At 39.6% G+C, this 19,850-nt stretch overlaps 2 protein-coding genes and 1 non-coding gene across 3 annotated transcripts; 2 read left to right on the forward strand and 1 right to left on the reverse strand.

Annotated features, from left to right (window-relative positions):
• Window positions 1-2,715: 2,715 nt before the first annotated feature.
• Window positions 2,716-3,695, reverse strand: OR4D5 (olfactory receptor family 4 subfamily D member 5). The gene has a single exon (XM_086384156.1). It carries the CDS (start codon window positions 3,658-3,660, stop codon window positions 2,716-2,718), a length of 945 nt encoding a protein of 314 aa, XP_086240282.1. The 5' UTR covers window positions 3,661-3,695.
• A 2,978-nt stretch (window positions 3,696-6,673) lies between these two features.
• On the forward strand, window positions 6,674-6,780 carry LOC147342392 (U6 spliceosomal RNA). The gene has a single exon (XR_015158183.1). It is a non-coding gene; the product is annotated as a U6 spliceosomal RNA (small nuclear RNA).
• A 9,479-nt stretch (window positions 6,781-16,259) lies between these two features.
• LOC147342393 (olfactory receptor 8D4) lies at window positions 16,260-17,195 on the forward strand. Its single transcript, XM_086385530.1, has one exon. It carries the CDS (start codon window positions 16,260-16,262, stop codon window positions 17,193-17,195), a length of 936 nt encoding a protein of 311 aa, XP_086241656.1.
• Window positions 17,196-19,850: the final 2,655 nt, after the last annotated feature.

Here is a 19,850-nt window from a genome sequence, read left to right on the forward strand (position 1 = left end):
AGTCCAGGTTCAGCCACTCTGTAGCAGAGGACAGCGTGTGCACGCGAGGCCTGTCTCGCTTCATCACCATGGGATCAAGTAAACTGCACACCTCCTTTGTGCACTTTGATGTCACTTTACAAAATGAAAGGGCTTCCCCGGTGGCTAAGTGGTAAAGAATCCACCTGCCAATCAAGAGACACGGGTTGGATCCCTGGTCTGGGAAGCTCCCACAGTGGTGGGGTAGCTAAACCCATGCACCACAGCTACTGAACCCATGCTCTAGAGCCTGAGCACTGCAGCTACTAAAGCCTGCGTGCCCTGCAGCCTGTGCTCCGCAATAAGAGAAGCCACTGCCATGAGAAGCCTGCGCACTGCAACTAGAGAATAGCCCATGCAGCAGTGAAGAAGCAGCGCAGCCATAAATAAAGAAGTTTTTTTTTAAGGGACAAAATTGGAAAGAAGGAGAGGCCACAATTCTAAAGGACTGAGTTATTTTCTGGAGAAAATATGGAACTATTTGACTTTATACATAAAAGTAAGTGTACTAAACTTGCCTAAATTTTAGCTATTTTTCCCTACTATTGGCTAGAGGACACTTTTAGGAAAATTACATTGATTGTTGAGAAGCTACAATCTATTTGCACATATAACTTGTATAATTAAAGTTTGCTACAAGTTCAGAATATAATAAAAAGACAGTTAGATTTTTGCTACTAAATTAAGGTGCATTGAAAGAGGACTCTGACTTAACATCTCCTGATTCTGAAATTCTCTTTCCGTTGAAATACACACTCTATAAACAGTTTGTTTGCTCTATGTTGTCATGACTCGTCTTACAATATCCCAGCTTCCTCTTTTCTAATCCTTTGCCTTTCCTGTTTCAAGTCTGACCCATGATCTAGGCCCTGTTTGCCTATTACTGTGGAGGGAAACTACACTTACAGTACTTTACTTACTAATTTAATTTAATCAACTTACTTAGTAAGTTAATCTGTCAGTTAATTTAATTAATTTACTTACTAAGCAACGGATAATGACTTAATGCTAAGATCACAGACACATGTCATCCTCATCTCATCCCACATCCATGGAGAGTATCACTGATGGATTAAATACATTTAAGAAGTTAAACAAGCATTGCTTTGCTTTGTTTTCAAATTGATTCTTAGATATGGAAGTGAGTTTAAAAATGCACAGGTCTTCTGACATAGATGAGAAGCCAACTGATTACCTTGGTGACAGGAAATGCAGGAACCTGGATCAAGGAGATAGGATACTGGGGGAAAACAGAGATGATGAAGGAGAAGGCCATAATAATTTCTCCACACCTTCTTAATTTGAAGTAGAGCTAGCAGGGGTGCTTATGTATTATTTTATACCACTCTTTATTTAGCAACCAGAGGATAATCTCTCTTCCCACTTTATATCCCAATTTTGCATTCTTTCCTGGGTTTCAGATATTTTCGCTCAGTCGTGTCCGACTCTCTGTGACCCCATGGACTGTAGCCCACCAGGCTCCTCTGTCCATGGAATTCTCCAGGCAAGAATACTAGAATGGTTGCCATTCATATGCTCTCATATCTGAGAGTCTTAGATATTATCAAGAACTTGGGCTCAAAAGTTAAATAAACAGAAACATTTCAGAAACGAGCTCTGGGGCTTTAAGTAAATTATTTTATGTCTCTAACCTGCAACTGATTCACTTTTGAAATGCAGAAGGTACCAACCTCAAAAGAATGTTGAATGAATGAAAGTAAACAATAAAACTACATTACTTGGAGCAATGCCCGGCATGCAGTAAGCTCTTAACAGATACTACTTAATGATGGAGGTGACGATGACTTTAAGAAACTGTGAGGAAGAAAGAACTTTGCCCAAGATGATTCCTTTTCTCTTCATCAACATTAAATTCAATCAGCCTCCTGAAATCATGATTTGACTTCTGACATTTATTTTAACCTACAGATCCCTCCTGTCTCCTGGAAATTTAGAATCATTTTGAGCTCCTCAAATGTATTTTATGTCCAAGAAGCAAAATCAGAAAAGAAAACACAGATGCACCACCTCCATGCATACTGCAGTTTGAACGTTCTCAGCAGGGCCAACATTGTAAGGGAAAGTGCCATCGGAGCTTAACATCATTTCTGAATAGCTCTGGAGGCTTTTTCTCTAGGGGAAACTTGGAAGAACTTCTCAATTCCACTTCCTTTTTTACTTCCAATAAAAATGTTTATTTATTTGTTTGTTTGTTTGGTTTTGGCTGTGCTGGGTCTTCGTTGCCACACAGGCTTTTCTCTAGTTGTGAAGAATGGGGGTTATTCTCTCGTTGCAGAGCATGAGTTTCTGTTTGCAGTGGCTTCTCTTGTTGGCACTCAGGCTTCCATAGTTGTGGCACATGTGCTGAGTAGTTGTAGCTCCAAGGCTCTGGAGAACAGGCTCAATAATTGTGATACATGGGCTTAGTTGCTCCATAGCATGCGGGATCTTCACAGATCAGGGATCTAACCCATGTCTCCTACATTGGCAGGCAGATTCTTTACCACCAAGGAAGCTCTTGATTCCATTTTCTAGCTTTGTTAAAAGCTCAGGTCAGCAGAACTTAGCTGAGGTTAAAGCAGTAAAGAAGCAGTAGACGTACTCGTAGCTCTGGCTACTTTATGGGTCTTCTCGGGCAGGTTGCTACACTGAAGCATAGCTCAGATTCTTAGCTCCCTGCTTCTGCTCATCTGGACATCAGTGCTCCAGGGGACCCAGAAGGTCCTTTTGCCTCCTCCACAGCTTCTTCATGGCCATGATCACTTCTTTGTTTCTCAGGGTATAGATGGCAGGATTCAGCATGGGAGTGACCATTGTGTACAGCACAGAGACCACCTTGTCCATGGGGAATGTCCGAAATGGCCGTGCATAGATATAGAGACAAGGCACGAAGATTAAGGTGACCACGGCAATATGGGAGGCACAGGTGGACAGGGCTTTGCTACGGCCCTCCCGCGAGTGGCTTCGGAGCATGACTAGCAGTGCTGTGTAGGATCCCAAGAGCACCAGAAAACACATCAAGGTCACCAGACCATTGTTAGACACCATCAGAAGCTCTAAGACAAAGGTGTCTGTGCAGGCCAACTTGATCAGCTGAGGCACATCACAGTAAAAGTTGTCCAGCTTGTCAGGCCCACAAAATGGCAACTGGGCAGTCAGTCCAACCTGTGCAATGGAGTGGATGAAGCCCCCCACCCAGGAGGCCGCCACGAGGAGCCCACAGACTGTCCGATTCATGATAAGCATATAGCGCAGGGGCTGGGAAATGGCAACATAGCGGTCATATGCCATGAGCGTCAGCAGGAAGATCTTGATGCCTCCTATGAAGTGGAAGAAGAAGAGCTGAGTCAGGCAGCCACCAAAGGAAATGACAGGCTTCCGCGAGAGCAAGTCAGCCAGCATCCTCGGTGCCGTGATGGACGAGTAGCAAAAGTCCAGGAAAGAAAGATTGCCTAAGAGAAAGTACATGGTTGTATGCAGGCATGGGTCAGAGGTCACTACGGCCACAATCAGGAGATTTCCAGTCACAGTCATAAGATACACAACTGAGAAGACAATAAAGAAGAAAAGCCGGAGCTCCCATACCTGAGAGAGCCCCAGGAGGACAAAACCTGCCACCTGGGAATGGTTCGCTGTGGTCATCTGCTTGGTGTGGCCTGGCAAGTGAGCCTGCTGAGGAAAACGGGCATGTTCACTGTGGGCTCCACAAGCTTCTCTGGGACAATATCTTCTGGCTTCCCTGGGGAATAGAGTTTTTGCCTGTCACTTAATACAAGAAGAAGATTGTAAGTGGTTCTACGGGACACCCAGCATTTGAACATCAAGTACTGGTATAATCAAACACCAAGACCATAAAACACAGCATAGCACTGGTATTTATAGTTCACGAGAATCACAAATCATCAGTCCTCAAAAATGACAAACTGGGACTAGAGGCAATATTGCCAAACTGGGAGTGAATTTTTATTCTTTCAGTTACTAACTGTATAAACAATATCAATCTTCAGAAATTCTCTAAACCTCACTTCCCACATCTATGATATAAAGTAGCCATAATGTATGCAAAATATTCTATAGTTTATAATCATATGTGGCATTTATATAGGAAACCCATGGCAGATATTTAGAGTTTCCATGGTGTGACAGATTGCTCATTTATATCCCCAAACAAAAAAAAAGTACAAGTTCCCATCATATCCCTGGAAAAATACTCAGTTTCCTTTTGAGTTAGCTGTAACTTGGACATATATTTCCTGCTTTAGGATTTTCATCCTAGAAGGATGTTAAATCATGGGCAAGGGACCAAATAGAAAACACTGTTCCTCAGACTCACAGACTTAAGAGAACGAACTTAAGCTTACTAGAGGGGAAGGATGGGGGAAAGGAGAGTTAAGGAGCTTGTGATGGGCATGTACACACTGCTATGTTTAAATGTACACACAACGGTGTCTTGCTGTTTAGCACACGGAACTCTGCTCAGTGTTATGTGGCAACCGGCAGTTTGGGGGAGAACGGATACATGTACATGTCCAGCTGAGCCCCTTTGCTTTTCACTTGAAACTATCACAACATTGTTAATTGACACACTGTATATACAAAATTTAAAGTTAAAAAAAAAAACCACTGTTCCTGCACAGTATAAAGATAATGACCTACTGTTTTTCTAACATCTGATTAGAAAACATGTGGAATAAAAGCTTTCTATTATATGTCTCTGGGAAACCCAGAGAAATGATAGTCCCCTGGGGAAACAAAAAGAAGGGTGAGTGTGATTATCAATATTAATCTCAGGGTACTTATCTAAAGTATAATTTCTTATACATATGAAAAGTTTCAAGAGAAGATCACAAATACTGATTTGAGTTTTAAAATCACTATCAAAATACAGAGCTGCCTCAACATTTGAAAACCTTGGAAATAAAAGAGATGTTTCATATATTTAAGCATTTTAAAAGATACTTAAAAAAGCTAGCCATTTACAAGACACCTGGAATGCATCTCTTCACATCCCATAACAGAATGGTCACTTATCAATTCAAGTTTAACTTAACTAGTTTTGCACTAGGACATGTGATCTGTGGAAAGTTACTTAACCTCTCTCAACTTTAATTTTCCAGCCAGTAAAATGAAAATGATGACAATATACCCAGTTTGCCTCACTGAGATATTTTAAGCATAATATGTAAATTAATATATGCTGCTGCTAAGTCGCTTCAGTCGTGTCCGACTCTGTGCGACCCCATAGACAGCAGCCCACCAGGCTCCCCCATCCCTGGGATTCTCCAGGCAAGAACACTGGAGTGGGTTGCCATTTCCTTCTCCAATGCACGAAAGTGAAAAATGAAAGTGAAGTCGCTCAGTTGTGTCTGACTCCTAGTGACCCCATGGACTGCAGCCTACCAGCCTTCTCCGTACATGGGATTTTCCAGGCAAGAGTATGGAGTGGGTTGCCATATAGGTATGACTTTTTCCCAGCCTTTGTATGATTCTAAGCAGATTCTGTTGCCAATGAGCCTAAGATAGGAAAGAGTTTACTCTTCATTTGTCATACCTGAAACGTTTCTAAATGGGAAATTCACTGTAATATATCTTATATCTAGCATTGTAAATGTAAATATTAGATTTTTAACTGACATAGTGGATTGTTCTTCAGCATACATTTTTAGGTATTTTTAAGTATAATTCTAGGCATACATGCAATACAGGGGAACTGGGTTCCATTCCTGGGTCAGGAAGATCCCCTGGAGAAGGAAATGGCAACCTGCTCCAGTCTTCTTGCCTGGGAAATCTCCTGGACAGAGGAGACTGGCAGGCTACAGTCCATGGGGTCACAAGAGTCAGACACAACCGAGCGACTAAACCACCACACCACCACTAGGCATACATTTGTGAATTTTCCATTCACTCCAATTCAGTGATCATTTATTCTCAGAATATTTTATGTAAACAAAGAGTACTAGCAACTACAAAAATAGTGAAGAAGTAATACGTAATATCTCTACCTTCTTGTATCTTATTTTAGATGGAAAGATAAGGAAATCATTTTGTAAATTAAGAACAAAATAAAAATTTTAAGTAAATTTAAAATGTGATACCTGTCTCTAAAATGCTATAAATATAGTGCTATTGGGAGAGAAAAAATCCCTTCCCCTTAAAGGAATGAGTAACTGTGAGACCTCCAGGAGAGAAGTCTATTTCACTCATTTTAGGATCTCTACTTCCAGATACCTATGGTGCTCAATAGCCATAACTTTTGCCAACACTATAAAAACCGGCTTGGATAGAGAGGAAAGCGTGTTCCCAGCATCACCAGTAGACCTTGGGTTTTGAACTCATAAACTGTGATCTCCTGGTTAAAGAATCTGAATTGTTCTGAATCTAGTCTGTATGATGTGGGCAATGGTGCCTACATCGCAGTTTTCAGTATTGCAAAATGAGGACAGCAGCACTTCCCCTGGAGGGTTGATTTAAGCATGAAATTAGACAATGTATAGAAAGCTTTTAGCCTAATGCCTAGAAGAATACTAGATAACAGTATCTTGAATGTAAATAAATAGTAGCTGTATCTTGAAATTTAGAAAGTATTCTTAACTCAGAAACAGGGAAGGATAGAAATGCTGCATTTCTGAAGGAAGAAACATTAAGAAAATACAGAGTGCTCGCTTTGGCAGCACATATACTAAAATTGAAACGATACAGAGAAGATTAGCATGGGCCCTGCACAAGGATGACATGCAAATTCATGAAGCGTTCCATATTTTTATAGAATACATTTTGTATAATAACTGTGTAACTGTTTTTGTTTGGCTTTTTATATTTTTGTAAGAAGCTAACTAGAGAAATAATTTTGGAAAATCTACTCTAGGACTTCCTCTGGGGTCCAGTGGCTAAGACTCCTTGCACCCAATGCAGGGGACCCCTGATCAGGGAAGTAGATCCCACTTGCCACAACTAAGGGTTCCCATGCTGCAACTAAGACCCGGTGCAGCCAAAATAAATAAATATTTTTAAAACAAAAATCTAGTCTAAAGATTTATATAATGTTGTCAAATACAAAGATGGTAAATGGAAAACCACAAAAAAAAGAAAGAAAGAAAAAATACACAAAGATGCAACAGTAGAGGGAATGTCTGAATGGAGTCAGAATGTCTTTCTTAAAATAGAAATAGTGGTAAGCGATAATGTAGGAAAAGTAGACAGAGGACTCAGATCATAACTTCAGCTTTAGGTAAATGTCAGGTTAAGAAGTTCCTGTTTTAGATAGAGTTTACAAGCAGGGGAGTAAGGAAATCAAAAAGGCATTAGTACTGCTTAGCTGTGCCGTTTGAACACCCTATAAGTAAACATTTAAAATTTGTGAATTCTCTTTGGTCAGTGGAATTATAGATATTTAAACCTCTTGTTTACTCACTCCATTTAAGTGAACCTCCAAGAAGGAGGGAATATATGTATTCATATAGCTGATTCACTTTGTTATACAGTAGAAACTAATACAACATTGTAAAGCAATTATATTCCAACTAAAAAATAATAAAACCTACCAAAAAAAAGGAAATAGTCTAATTTTAAATCTTATTTCTCATCCTAAAAGTAGAGTGACCACAGCATGAAAAATGGTCTTATACTTTAATGCAAAGTCACTCCAGCAGAGTTGAGGCTCAGAGAAGAAAAATGACTTGCTAAATTCTCAAAGTTCGTTAGTAGCACAGACTAGACCATGCTCTACATCATATCCTTTCAATGGAAATTTCAGGATCTACATCTCCAAATGGATGAGAAAAAGCCAAAGAACACATGAAATAGCAGTGGTTCACTTACCTGCAGCTTCCCATTTAAGATATACCAATAGCAAATATAGATTTATAAATATGGGTCAAAATATTTGAGTGTAAAGATTCTGCTGAGCCCTTGAGAGGGCTTTGGGGAATGGAACTTGGCTAATTTTAGTGCAGAGGGATTATTGGCACAACAGGAGGCAAATTCCAGGTATGGGGCAGGCAAACCTGCCCAGTGCTCTCCAAAGTCAAATGTCACTGGAGACCACACCAAGAACCAGAGCATGGAAGGGCAATGGCTTGAGTAAACCGTCCCTCTAGGATAAATGAACTGCTTTCCCTCTGGCTTGAAAGATTTTTCTGCATTACCATATCATGGCACCATAATTCAAAAATTAAATTTGCAATTATTTGTCTCCAGTTATCTGTTTTCCTATCTTTCTCCTACCCTATTTTATAATGTTTATTAATTACCATACAGATCAAAGATTTAAATGCATAAAATAAACCAATGTGAGTGTTCACTGAGAAAGTAAGAGTTCAGCCAACTACCACAAACCTGCTGCTCCTCAATCTGACTTTATTGTTCCCAACCAATTTCTTTTTGTATCATTGTCCTTGTTAAAGATTTTTGAGGTCATCTGTGTATTGGACAATATTTTATGCATATCAATAAGGCAAAGTATATACTTCATAAAATCCTCAAATTTGTAGATGTTTTAGAACTCTCAGATATGAAAATTTTACTGAATGCTTGTTATATGTTTATTTTCAAAAAATTTATTACAATTTATATATGTGAGATACATATTCTCATATGAACATTTTATTAAATGTTTGTTATATATATGTTATATATTTATTGTTTATATTTATTTGTTATTTATTTTCAGAAAATTTATTCCAATTGATGTATGTGAGATGTTCAATCTCACCATATTTTTGCCAACAATAATTATCAATCTTTGCATCATTTTCAATTGAATTTTCTAAAAGTCTGATTTTAACATGCACTTTTAAAATTATTGAAGATAGTTATTTTTTTGTCTTAAAAATTCTTCCATGACATTCATATTGATAGTGGTGTTTCTTTATTCTTTTCCCAGATGTTCCATGCATTATCATTTTTATAGTTTTGTTTATCTTATTTGTGAACTATTTATTAAGAATAGAAATTCTACCTTTTACACTGTTGGTCGGAATGTAAATTGGTACAGCCACTATCGAGAACAGTATGAAGGTTCCCTAAAATCACTAAAAATAGAGTTACAATATGACCCAGCAGTCCCACTCCTGGACATATATTCAGAGAAAATCATACTTCAAAAAGATACATACACCTAAATATTTATAGCAGCACTATTTACAGTAGCCAAGACGTGGAAGCAACCTAAATGTCCATTAACAGATGAATGGAGAAAGAAGTAGTGGTACACATATACGATGGAATATTACTCAGCCATAAAAAATGAAATAATCCCATTTGCAGGAACATGAATGGACCTAGAGATTATCAATCAAAGTGAAGTAAGTCAGATAGAGAAAGATAAGTATCATATAATATGATTTGTATCTTGAATCTAAAAAATGTGATACATGTGAACTTATTTACAAAACAGACATAGAAAACAGCTTATGGTTACCAAAGGAAAGGGAGGAAAAAATTAAAAGTTTGAGATTAACAGATACCTACTACTACATATGACTTCCCTGGTGGCTCAGATTGTAAAGCGTCTGCCTACAATGCAGGAGACCCAGGTTTGATCCCTGGGTTGGGACGATCCTCTGAAGAAGGAAATGGCAACCCACTCCGGTACTCTTGCCTGGGAAATCCCATGGATGGAGGAGCATGGTAGGCTACAGTCCCTAGGGTCGCAAAAAGTCGGATATGACTGACGACTTCACTTCACTCCCTACTACATATAAACAACAAGGAACTACTGTATAGCACAGGGAACTATATTCGATATTATGAAATAACTTACAATTGAAAAGAATCTGAAAAAGAATACATTTGTATATACATATAATAACTAAATAACTACAGTACACTTGAACCTAATACAGTACTGTAAGTCCACTATATTTCAATAAAAGAATTTAAAAAAAAAAAAAAGTAGCTTCAAATATCTTGGAGTAGGAATCAGATCAGATCAGATCAGTCACTCAGTCGTGTCTGACTCTTTGCGACCCCATGAATCGCAGCATGCCAGGCCTCCCTGTCCATCACCAACTCCTGGAGTTCACTCAGACTCATGTCCATCGAGTCAGTGATGCCATCCAGCCATCTCATCCTCTGTCGTCCTCTTCTCCTCCTGCCCCCAATCCCTCCCAGCATCAGAGTCTTTTCCAATGAGTCAATCTTCATATGAGGTGGCCAAAGTACTGGAGTTTCAGCTTTAGCATCATTCCTTCCAAAGAAATCCCAGGGCTGATCTCCTTCAGAATGGACTGGTTGGATCTCCTTGCAGTCCAAGGGACTCTCAAGAGTCTTCTCCAACACCACAGTTCAAAAGCATCAATTCTTCGGTGCTCAGCCTTCTTCACAGTCCAATTCTCACATCCATACATGATCATAGGAAAAACCATAGCCTTGACTAGATGAACCTTTGTTGGCAAAGTAATGTCTCTGCTTTTGAATATGCTATCTAGGTTGGTCATAACTTTCCTTCCAAGGAGTAAGCGTCTTTTAATTTCATGGCTGCAGTCACCATCTGTAGTGATTTTGGAGCCCAGAAAAATAAAGTCTGATGCTGTTTACACTGTTTCCCCATCTATTTCCCATGAAGTGATGGGACCGGATGCCATGATCTTCGTTTTCTGAATGTTGAGCTTTAAGCCAACTTTTTCACTCTCCACTTTCACTTTCATCAAGAGGCTTTTGAGTTCCTCTTCACTTTCTGCCATGAGGGTGGTGTCATCTGCATATCTGAGGTTATTGATATTTCTCCCAGCAATCTTGATTCCAGCTTGTGTTTCTTCCAGCCCAGCATTTCTCATGATGTACTCTGCATAGAAGTTAAATAAGCAGGGTGACAATATACAGCCTTGACGAACTCCTTTTCCTATTTGGAACCAGTCTGTTGTTCCATGTCCAGTTCTAACTATTGCTTCCTGACCTGCACACAAATTTCTCAAGAGGCAGATCAGGTGGTCTGGTATTCCCATCTCTTTCAGAATTTTCCACAGTTTATTGTGATCCACACAGTCAAAGGCTTTGGCATAGTCAATAAGGCAGAAATAGATGTTTTTCTGGAACTCTCTTGCTTTTTCCATGATCCAGCAGATGTTGGTAATTTGATCTCTGGTTCCTCTGCCTTTTCTAAAACCAGCTTGAGCATCAGGAAGTTCACGGTTCACATATTGCTGAAGCCTGGCTTGGAGAATTTTAAGCATTACTTTACTAGTGTATGAGATGAGTGCAATTGTGCGGTAGTTTGAGCATTCTTTGGCATTGCCTTTCTTTGGGATTGGAAAGAAAATGCACCTTCTCCAGTCCTGTGGCCACTAATTTATGTAATATTTGAATTATTCTTTTTTTTAATTTTATTTTAACTTTACAATATTGTATTTGTTTTGCCATATACCAAAATGAACCTGCCACAGGTATACATGTGCTCCCCATCCTGAACCCTCCTCCCTCTTCCCTCCCCATACCATCCCTCTGGGTCATCCCAGTGCACCAGCCCCAAGCATCCAGTATCGTGCATCGAACCTGGACTGAAGACTCATTTCATATATGATATTATACATATTTCAATGCCATTCTCCCAAATTATCCCACCCTCTCCCTCTCCCACAGAGTCCAAAAGACTGTTCTATACATACCTTTTAAATTAAAATTTTATCCATGTCTTTAAAAAATATGACAGAAATCTATCACTACAGTTTAAAATACTTCTTATGAGAGTATTACATTCCTTTCCTCATACATTCTATTTCTTCATTACGTGCTGTAAATATATTTCTGATTTTGAGCTACACTAATTACAATGTTCTGGGAATGTGATATTACACGGCTAGGTTTCCTTATGTAAAAAAAATATGATAGGATATATTCTTAGAAATATACCAGCCACTAAATCCCAGAGATCAGAATCCCTTGGGGGATGCTTGTTTTTTATATCTCTAGGCATAAAATAATTGAACTGAGAACAGAAGTCACACTCACTTAGATCTGCTTCTTCTTCATGCCAAGATGAAAAGGTACAACTGACTCATTTTTATTCTTAAAGTGGTAAGAACAAGGAGGAAGGTGAGTTTCACAATTACAATGCTCATGTTATATAGGTATTAAAATAAACAGGTTTTAAATTAACTCCTGATTTTACCAAAAGCTGGAGGTTCAGGCCACCAAGACACAGGAAGGGAAAGAAGAGCCTGTGGACACCTATCTCAGACTCAGATTCCTTATCTGAGTAGCCTAGTGAATTAACCTATGAAATCATCAGCCTCTAAAGTAGGAATTACAATACTAGAAATATTTTTACACACAATAGACAATGCAAAAAATGTCTTATTTAATTTGCATGGCCATCTTTATAAGTATTTATTATTTTTTATAGACTAAAACATAAAACTCAGAGATTCTCTGCTGAGTCAAATGTTACACTGTGTTAGAGTTAGTATTGAAACAAAATGTATTTGACTCATGATTCAGTGTTCTTTCTGCCACTCTGTGTTAATGGTTTCCTTCTTTAAAGGAAGGAATTTTTGAAAATCAAATCCAATTTTTTAAATTATATTCTAGATTTAAAGGAAGCAATTTTTGAAAATCAAATCCAATTTTTTTAATTATATTCTAGACCTGAGCTGTCCAATGCTATAGCCACTAGCTGCATGTGGCCACTGAGCATTTGAAATGTAGTGTGATTTGAAGTGTACTGTTAAGTCAGTCAGTGTTAGTCACTCATGGACTTTGCGACCCCATGGACTATAGCCTACCAGGCTCCTCTGTCCATAGAATTCTCCAGGCAAGAATGCTGGAGTGAGTGGCCATTCCCATCTCCAGCGGATCTTGCCAACTCAGGAAATCAAACCCAGGTCTGCTGCATTGCAGGCAGATTCCTTAGCATCTGAGCCACATTATAAATTTCAAAGATTTATACAAAAAAATATAAAATACCTCATAAGAATTTTTATATCATTACATTAAGTGTAATTTTTTGTATATACTAAATTAAATATAGTAGTAAATTGACTTTAGCTATTTGCTTTTGCTTTGTAAAAAAAAAGAGGGGGGCTTCTAGGACATTATATTAATAAATCACCCTTGTGACTGCATTATCTTTCTATCAAGCAATGCTGATCAAGTTAACAATTGTCATAGTTTTAATAGCACTGTATGGTACATGGAAATGTTTATAAACTTACCTTTTGAGTTGCTAAACTGAAAAAAAAGATAAATTGTTAAATCGCTTTTGAATCCAAAATTTACATAAGGCCTGAATCAGCTGAGTCAGTGTAGTAGATCATTTCAAGGGAGGTCAAACATACAACATAAAAAACTTTAACCCAGGCCTAGTAGAATCTACTGCTTAGTAATGGTTAAATAAAGTCAATACTGGTTAGCATTATTCATTTTTATGTGGATTAAGATGTAATCTGTATAAAAATTCTTCCTATAAACAAAACATCGCAATTCTACGTGTTGTAATAAGCCATTGGAATGCGTATTACACTCCCATGGAATCTCTGAGACTATGTAAAGGTGGAAAAACACCAAAATGTAAAATGGTGCAGCTCTATCCTCCATTCAAAAGGCCCTTCTTGAGAGGATGTTTTCAAGAATGGGCTTTAAATGATCCTATAATGCTTTCTGGCACAGAAAAGAAGCAGAGAGAGGTTCTGGGGAGAAATTATGAACAAAGAGAAATGGTTCCAGTTCTAGGAGACAGAAACCTAGAATAGCACCTCTCCAACTTTCATGTGCACACGCATCACGTGCGGATCTTGCTAAAATGCAGATCCCGACTCAGCTGGTATGGCTTAGGACCTGAGACGGTGCAACAAATCCCCAGTGGTGTTAGTGATGTTCCATGTTGAGTAATAAGGACCCACAGCACAGAAATGTTTGGGAAAGAGCAGACAGGACAGAGAAGTGAGCTGGCTTGAGTGGAAGGAATACAGGTGCAGAGCCCTGGAACAGAACAAGGAACGTGGGCAGAATGGCAGACATTTCACTGTGATCGAGAGCCCAGTAAAAATCAGAGGGCATGTGGGAGAATTAGACACATGAGGAGAGAGGTTAGTGAGTTTGTGACATTCAGGGCATTCTGAAGGCATGCTTGAAAAGACCTTATAGGCAAAAAGCTGAGTATTGGCTCTTCTTTAACATTCCTTTTCTATTTCTGTGTGTGGTCTCTAGGACTAGACTACACCTGTGTGTTAGTTGGCAAGAGTTGAAGGGAAAGGAGGACTCACGGGTGTTTTAGCAACAGACTCAGGGCAACTGGACAATCTCTCTTCTGCACGTGGTTCCCCTGTCTCCATCCCTCAGGACAGGAAAAGAAGAGCAGATGCAAAAGTCACATGTTCTGTAAAATCTGGCCACCTTGCTCAGAGGACAGCTGTTCAGTGTTGGGAAGCTCCTTTGTTTTAAACAGACTTGGGGATGCATGTGACCAAAGGAAGTGTGCTCTGTCCTAATATGGCAGGAATGGATGGAGGTAAGAGGCACAAGAGTTTCTTTAAGAGCCAGTAGGGAAGAAAGAGCAAGGCGGAAAAGTAGATCTGTGGCAGGTTGAGAAGATGATAGACCAGATGTCTGAGCATTGCCATGTATAACTTCTAGGTAGATAGAAGACTGCAGACTGTGACCAGCCCAACACCAAAAGGAAACTGGTCTGATTTTTCAGAGATATGGACTTTGTTGACCCCAGGACAGGCATCTGCAAGTCGAGTGCCCTCTTTGCCTCCTTCTAGGGGAAGTGTGTGGAGAAGGCTATGGCACCCCACTCCAGTACTCTTGCCTGGAAAATCCCATGGATGGAGGAGCCTGGTAGGCTGCAGTCCATGGGGTCGCTGAGAGTCAGACATGACTGAGTGACTTCACTTTCACTTTTCACTTTCATGCATTGGAGAAGGAAATGGCAACCCACTCCAATGTTCTTGCCTGGAGAATCCCAGGGACGGGGGAGCCTGGTGGGCTGCTGTCTATGGGGTCGCACAGAGTCGGACACGACTGAAACGACTTAGCAGCAGCAGTAGCAGGGGAAGTGTGAGTGAAAGACAGGAACCACTACTTAAAAGCCTCCAACGAAAACTGAAATCCCCAAGTGGCAGCACTAGCAGAAGTGCATTGTCTTGCTCAGTAGCCTTGGTGATATAGGTAGGCTTAGCTCAGAGGATTGACAGAGGTTCACAAGGCAGAAATATTTGTGGGAGTGCTGCCATTCCACCATCATCGAGCTTTACTGAGGTATTAGAAGAATATGCTTTCTACCTGGAAATCAGCTTGTGATTAGATTACAATAAAATAGCAGAAATGAAAATACAGTTTCCTGAAACATGTTCTGAGCCACACTGGAGCTACAACATGATTGTTTTAAAGTGGAAGGGGGATTCTATCATCAATTTAGTTTGGAAAAAATTGTTTGTTGTAGAGCTGTCCCGGAGAACCGGAAATAGTCTCAGTTACAAAACGTGTTTAACTTTATGTAATTCTGCATGTCTGAAACCAGTATGATCCTAACATACTTATTTCATGTACACCCTGGAATTAATACTCTTAAACACCCTTGAAAACCTTGATGTGGACATTATAATTAATTTTAACAATAAATACCTTCTCTATAGGAAATCCTGGAGGCAGTTTCAGCCCTAGGCCACTATGTTATTAGCAGAAGTATTTTCTAAGCACATAGGTCTTCTTTATGTGCCTTTTCAACTGATTTGCTTTAGAAAAACTCTCCAATGTTCTTTAGCATTAGACTTATTTTTAATGCTGAAGTTAAGGGTTTTATACTTTGCTAAAAGAATTTGAGACAGTAAAGAGGATGTGAAAATTTATATATGGTTCCTAAAATCTATGGGGGCTTCCGCAGTGATTCAGCAGGTATAGAACCCGCCTGCAATGCAGGAGATGCAGGTTTGATCCTTGGGTCAGGACAATCCCCTGGAGGAGAGCATGGCAACCCACTCCAGTATTCTTGTTGGCAAAATCACACGGACAGAGGAGCATGGGAGGCTACAGTCCATGGGGTCGCATGGGGTCATACACAACTGAAGCTACTGAGCACACAAAATCTACAGGGAGAGGATACTTACTCTGTTTTATCTGGGACCTGACTTTTGATGGGTCCCTACCCATCAGTAAAAGCACAGGCTTAGTGCCAAAGGGTAAGAAAACCGGGGTTCAGTGTTTTCACAGAGAGAATATCTGAATTGTAAAGAACTGGAGAGGAACTGGGACTGCCTGTCTAATTTGACTCTTTCTCCTTATCTCCACAGAGTTCTCAGGGGAGAATGGGTGTAAGAAATCAATCCACAGTGACTGAGTTTCTTTTTGCAGGATTAACTGACCAACCAGAGCTTCAGCTGCCTCTCTTCTGCCTCTTCTTCGGGATTTATGTAGTCACGGCAGTGGGAAACCTCGGCATGATCTTGATAATCAGGTTGAGTTCTCAACTCCACAAGCCCATGTACTATTTCCTTAGTAGTTTGTCTTTTATAGATTTCTGCTATTCTTCTGTCATTACCCCCAAAATGCTGGCAGGGTTTTTATGCAGAGATAAAGCTATATCCTATTCTGGATGTATGACCCAGCTGTTTTTCTTCTGTATTTTCATCATTTCTGAGTGCTACATGCTGGCAGCAATGGCCTATGACCGCTATGTCGCCATCTGCAGCCCCCTGTTCTACAATGTCATCATGTCCCCCAGGGTCTGTTCTCTGCTGGTGGCTGCTGTCTTCTCAGTAGGTTTTACTGATGCTATGATGCATGGTGGCTTTATGTTAAGGTTGACTTTCTGCAAATCAAACATCATTAAACATTATTTCTGTGACATCGTTCCTCTCATTAAACTCTCCTGTTCCAGCACTTATATTGATGAGCTTTTGATTTTTGTCATTGGAGGATTTAACATGGTAGCCACCAGCATGACCATCATCACTTCATATGCTTTTATCCTCTCCAGCATCTTCCGCATCCATTCTAAAGAAGGTCGGTCCAAAGCCTTCAGCACCTGCAGCTCCCACTTGACAGCTGTCCTTGTATTTTATGGATCTCTCATGTCCATGTATCTCAAACCTGCTTCTAGCAGTTCACTCACCCAGGAGAAAGTGTCCTCAGTATTTTATACCAATGTGATTCCCATGTTGAATCCCCTGATATATAGTCTGAGGAACAAGGAAGTAAAAAACTCATTGATGAAACTCTTAAGAAGAAAAATATCTTCATAATGAAAATGTTTTTTAAAAATTTATTGAGGTATAGTTGTTTTACCATATTGTATTATTTCAGCTGCACAAAGTGAATCAGCTGTATGTTTACATGTACCCCCCATACCACCCATATTAAGATTTATTTATGTATTAATCATCACATAATCATATGTGCTTGCTTGTATTTATGTCCTGAGTCTTTAAAAATAATTTGAAAGGAGTTAAAGTGGTTTTTCCAGTAGTCATGTATGGATGTGAGAGTTGGACCATAAAGAAGTTCAGTTCAGTCGCTCAGTCATGTCCGATTCTTTGCAACCCCATGAATCGCAGCACACCAGGCCTCCCTGTCCATCACCAGCTCCCAGAGTTTACTCAAACTCATGTCCATTGAGTCAGTGATGCCATTCAACCATCTCATCCTCTGTCATCCCCTTCTCCTCCCACCTTCAATCTTTCCCAGCATCAGGGTCTTTTCAAATGAGTCAGTTCTTCGCATCAGGTGGCCAGAGTATTGGAGTTTCAGCTTTAACATCGGTCCTTCCAGTGAATATTCAGGACTGATTTCCTTTAGGATGGACTGGTTGGATCTCCTTGCAGTCCAAGGAACTCTCAAGAGTCTTCTCCAACACCACAGTTCAAAAGCATCAATTCTTCAGCAGCTGCACAGCACTGGAGCGGTCAAGAAGAGATACCCCACGTCCAAGGTCAAAGAAACCCCAGTAAGACAGTAGGCGCTGGAGCAGCTGTGAGGAGATACCCCACTTCCAAGGGCAAAGGAGAAGCCCCTGCAAGATGGTAGGAGGGGGGAATTCGCGTTTAGAATCAAGCCCCATTCCAGCCAGAGACGCTCAGAGGGCTCAAATAAGCCTTGTGTGCACCAGGACCCAGGGACCCCACAAAGACTGATACAGACTGTGTTTGAGCATCTCCTGTGGAGGTACAGGTCGGCGGTGGTCTGCTGCAGGGACAGGGGCTCTGGGAGCAGCAGATTTGGGTATGGCATGAGCTCTTTTGGAGGAGGTCACCATTAACCCCACCATAGAGCCGCTAGAACTTAAACAGAACTGGGAAATAGACTCTTGGAGGGCACAACAGAACTTTGTGCACCAGGACCCAGGAGAAAAGAGCAGTGACCCCACAGGATACTGTCCGGGACTGTAAAGAAGGCTGAATGCCAAAGAACTGATGCTTTTGAACTGTGGTGTTGGAGAAGACTCTTGAGTAGAGTCCCTTGGACAGCAAGGAGATCAATCCTAAAGAAAATCAGTCCTGAATATTCATTGGAAGGACTGGTGGTGAAGATGAAGCTCCAATCCTTTGGCCATCTGATGCAAAGAGCCAACTCATTGGAAAAGACCCTGATGCTGGCAAAGATTGAAGGCAGGAGGAAAAGGGGATGACAGAGAATGAGATGGTTGGATGGCATCACCAATTCAATGGACATGAGACTGAGCAACCTCTGGGAGATTGTGAAGGACAGGGAAGCCTGGTGTGCTGCAGTTCATGGGGTTGAAAAGAGTCGGTCACAACTTAGTGACTGAACAACAAAGATTGTGTGTGTGTATATATATATATATATATATATATGATATTATATACATTCAGGTTACTAAATATATTTACACACAAGACTAATAAAAGGTAAAATAAGTATAAAAGTAAGAAGTAGCAAATATTTTCAACTTAAAATTTAATATCATTCCTGTGATTTAAACTCAATTTCTATCCTTTAGAAATTCAGTTCCCTGAATCTAAGCAAAACTAAAACAAAATCTTGAAATACTGTATAGTTAGATCAGAAACAAAAACACACTCAATTCTTTTAGTATGAAAAAGTCTTTCCTCTTATTTATTTTACTCAAAAGAGATATTTTAATAGAAATTTGCACAGGAAACATTGAACAGTATGGTAAAAATCATTACAACAACTTTGTAATAAATGAGGAAGAATTTTAATTTTAATAATTGGCTTATAAAAGGCCAATATTAAATCAAAATGCAATTTAATGAAGAAGACTGACCAAAGGAAAAACTAATACAGTCCCAGTATTTGGTCTCTGGTGATCAAAGGATAAAACTTAGAATATCTAGATTAGAAGATTATACCTTTACAGACTTATCTAAACATCCTGCTTTTTCCTGTGTGACCAGTACATACGCAATATTTTACAACTTTATTTGAGTTGTTTTTTTCTTTCTAGGCTGTAAACCAGATGCCTTTAATTTCTTCCTTAGAAAATGTTTTGAATTAAACATAATGAAAAAGTTTATGGTTTCACTAATAAACTCATATACACTGTATAACTCATAATGCACTGTATGGGGAAAACATGTAGAATTTCTGATCATTTAAACTTGCTAAGGTGTGTTTTATGGTCCAGAATGTAGTCTATCTTGAAGAAAGTTCTATGTGAGCCTCAGAAGAATGTGTATTTTTCTGTTTGGGGTTGAAATAGTCTGTAGACATAAATTATACCTGGTTGATTAGTGCTGCTATTGAGTTCACCTATATGCTTTTTCCTGGCTTGTTGGATTTCTTCATTTCTCATAGAGGGCTTTTTAATTCTTCAACTATCATAGTCAACTTGTCTATATCTCCTTGCAGTCATATTGGTTTCTGCCTCACATATTTTGACACTCTGCTGTTGTAGACAGGCACATACACAATAACAA

The sequence above is a fragment of the Bos grunniens genome, chromosome 29 (genome assembly GCF_055505025.1).
Source record: "Bos grunniens cultivar Pamir isolate PY7600 chromosome 29, Bosgru_T2T1.0, whole genome shotgun sequence".
NCBI classification, from domain to species: Eukaryota; Metazoa; Chordata; class Mammalia; order Artiodactyla; family Bovidae; genus Bos; species Bos grunniens.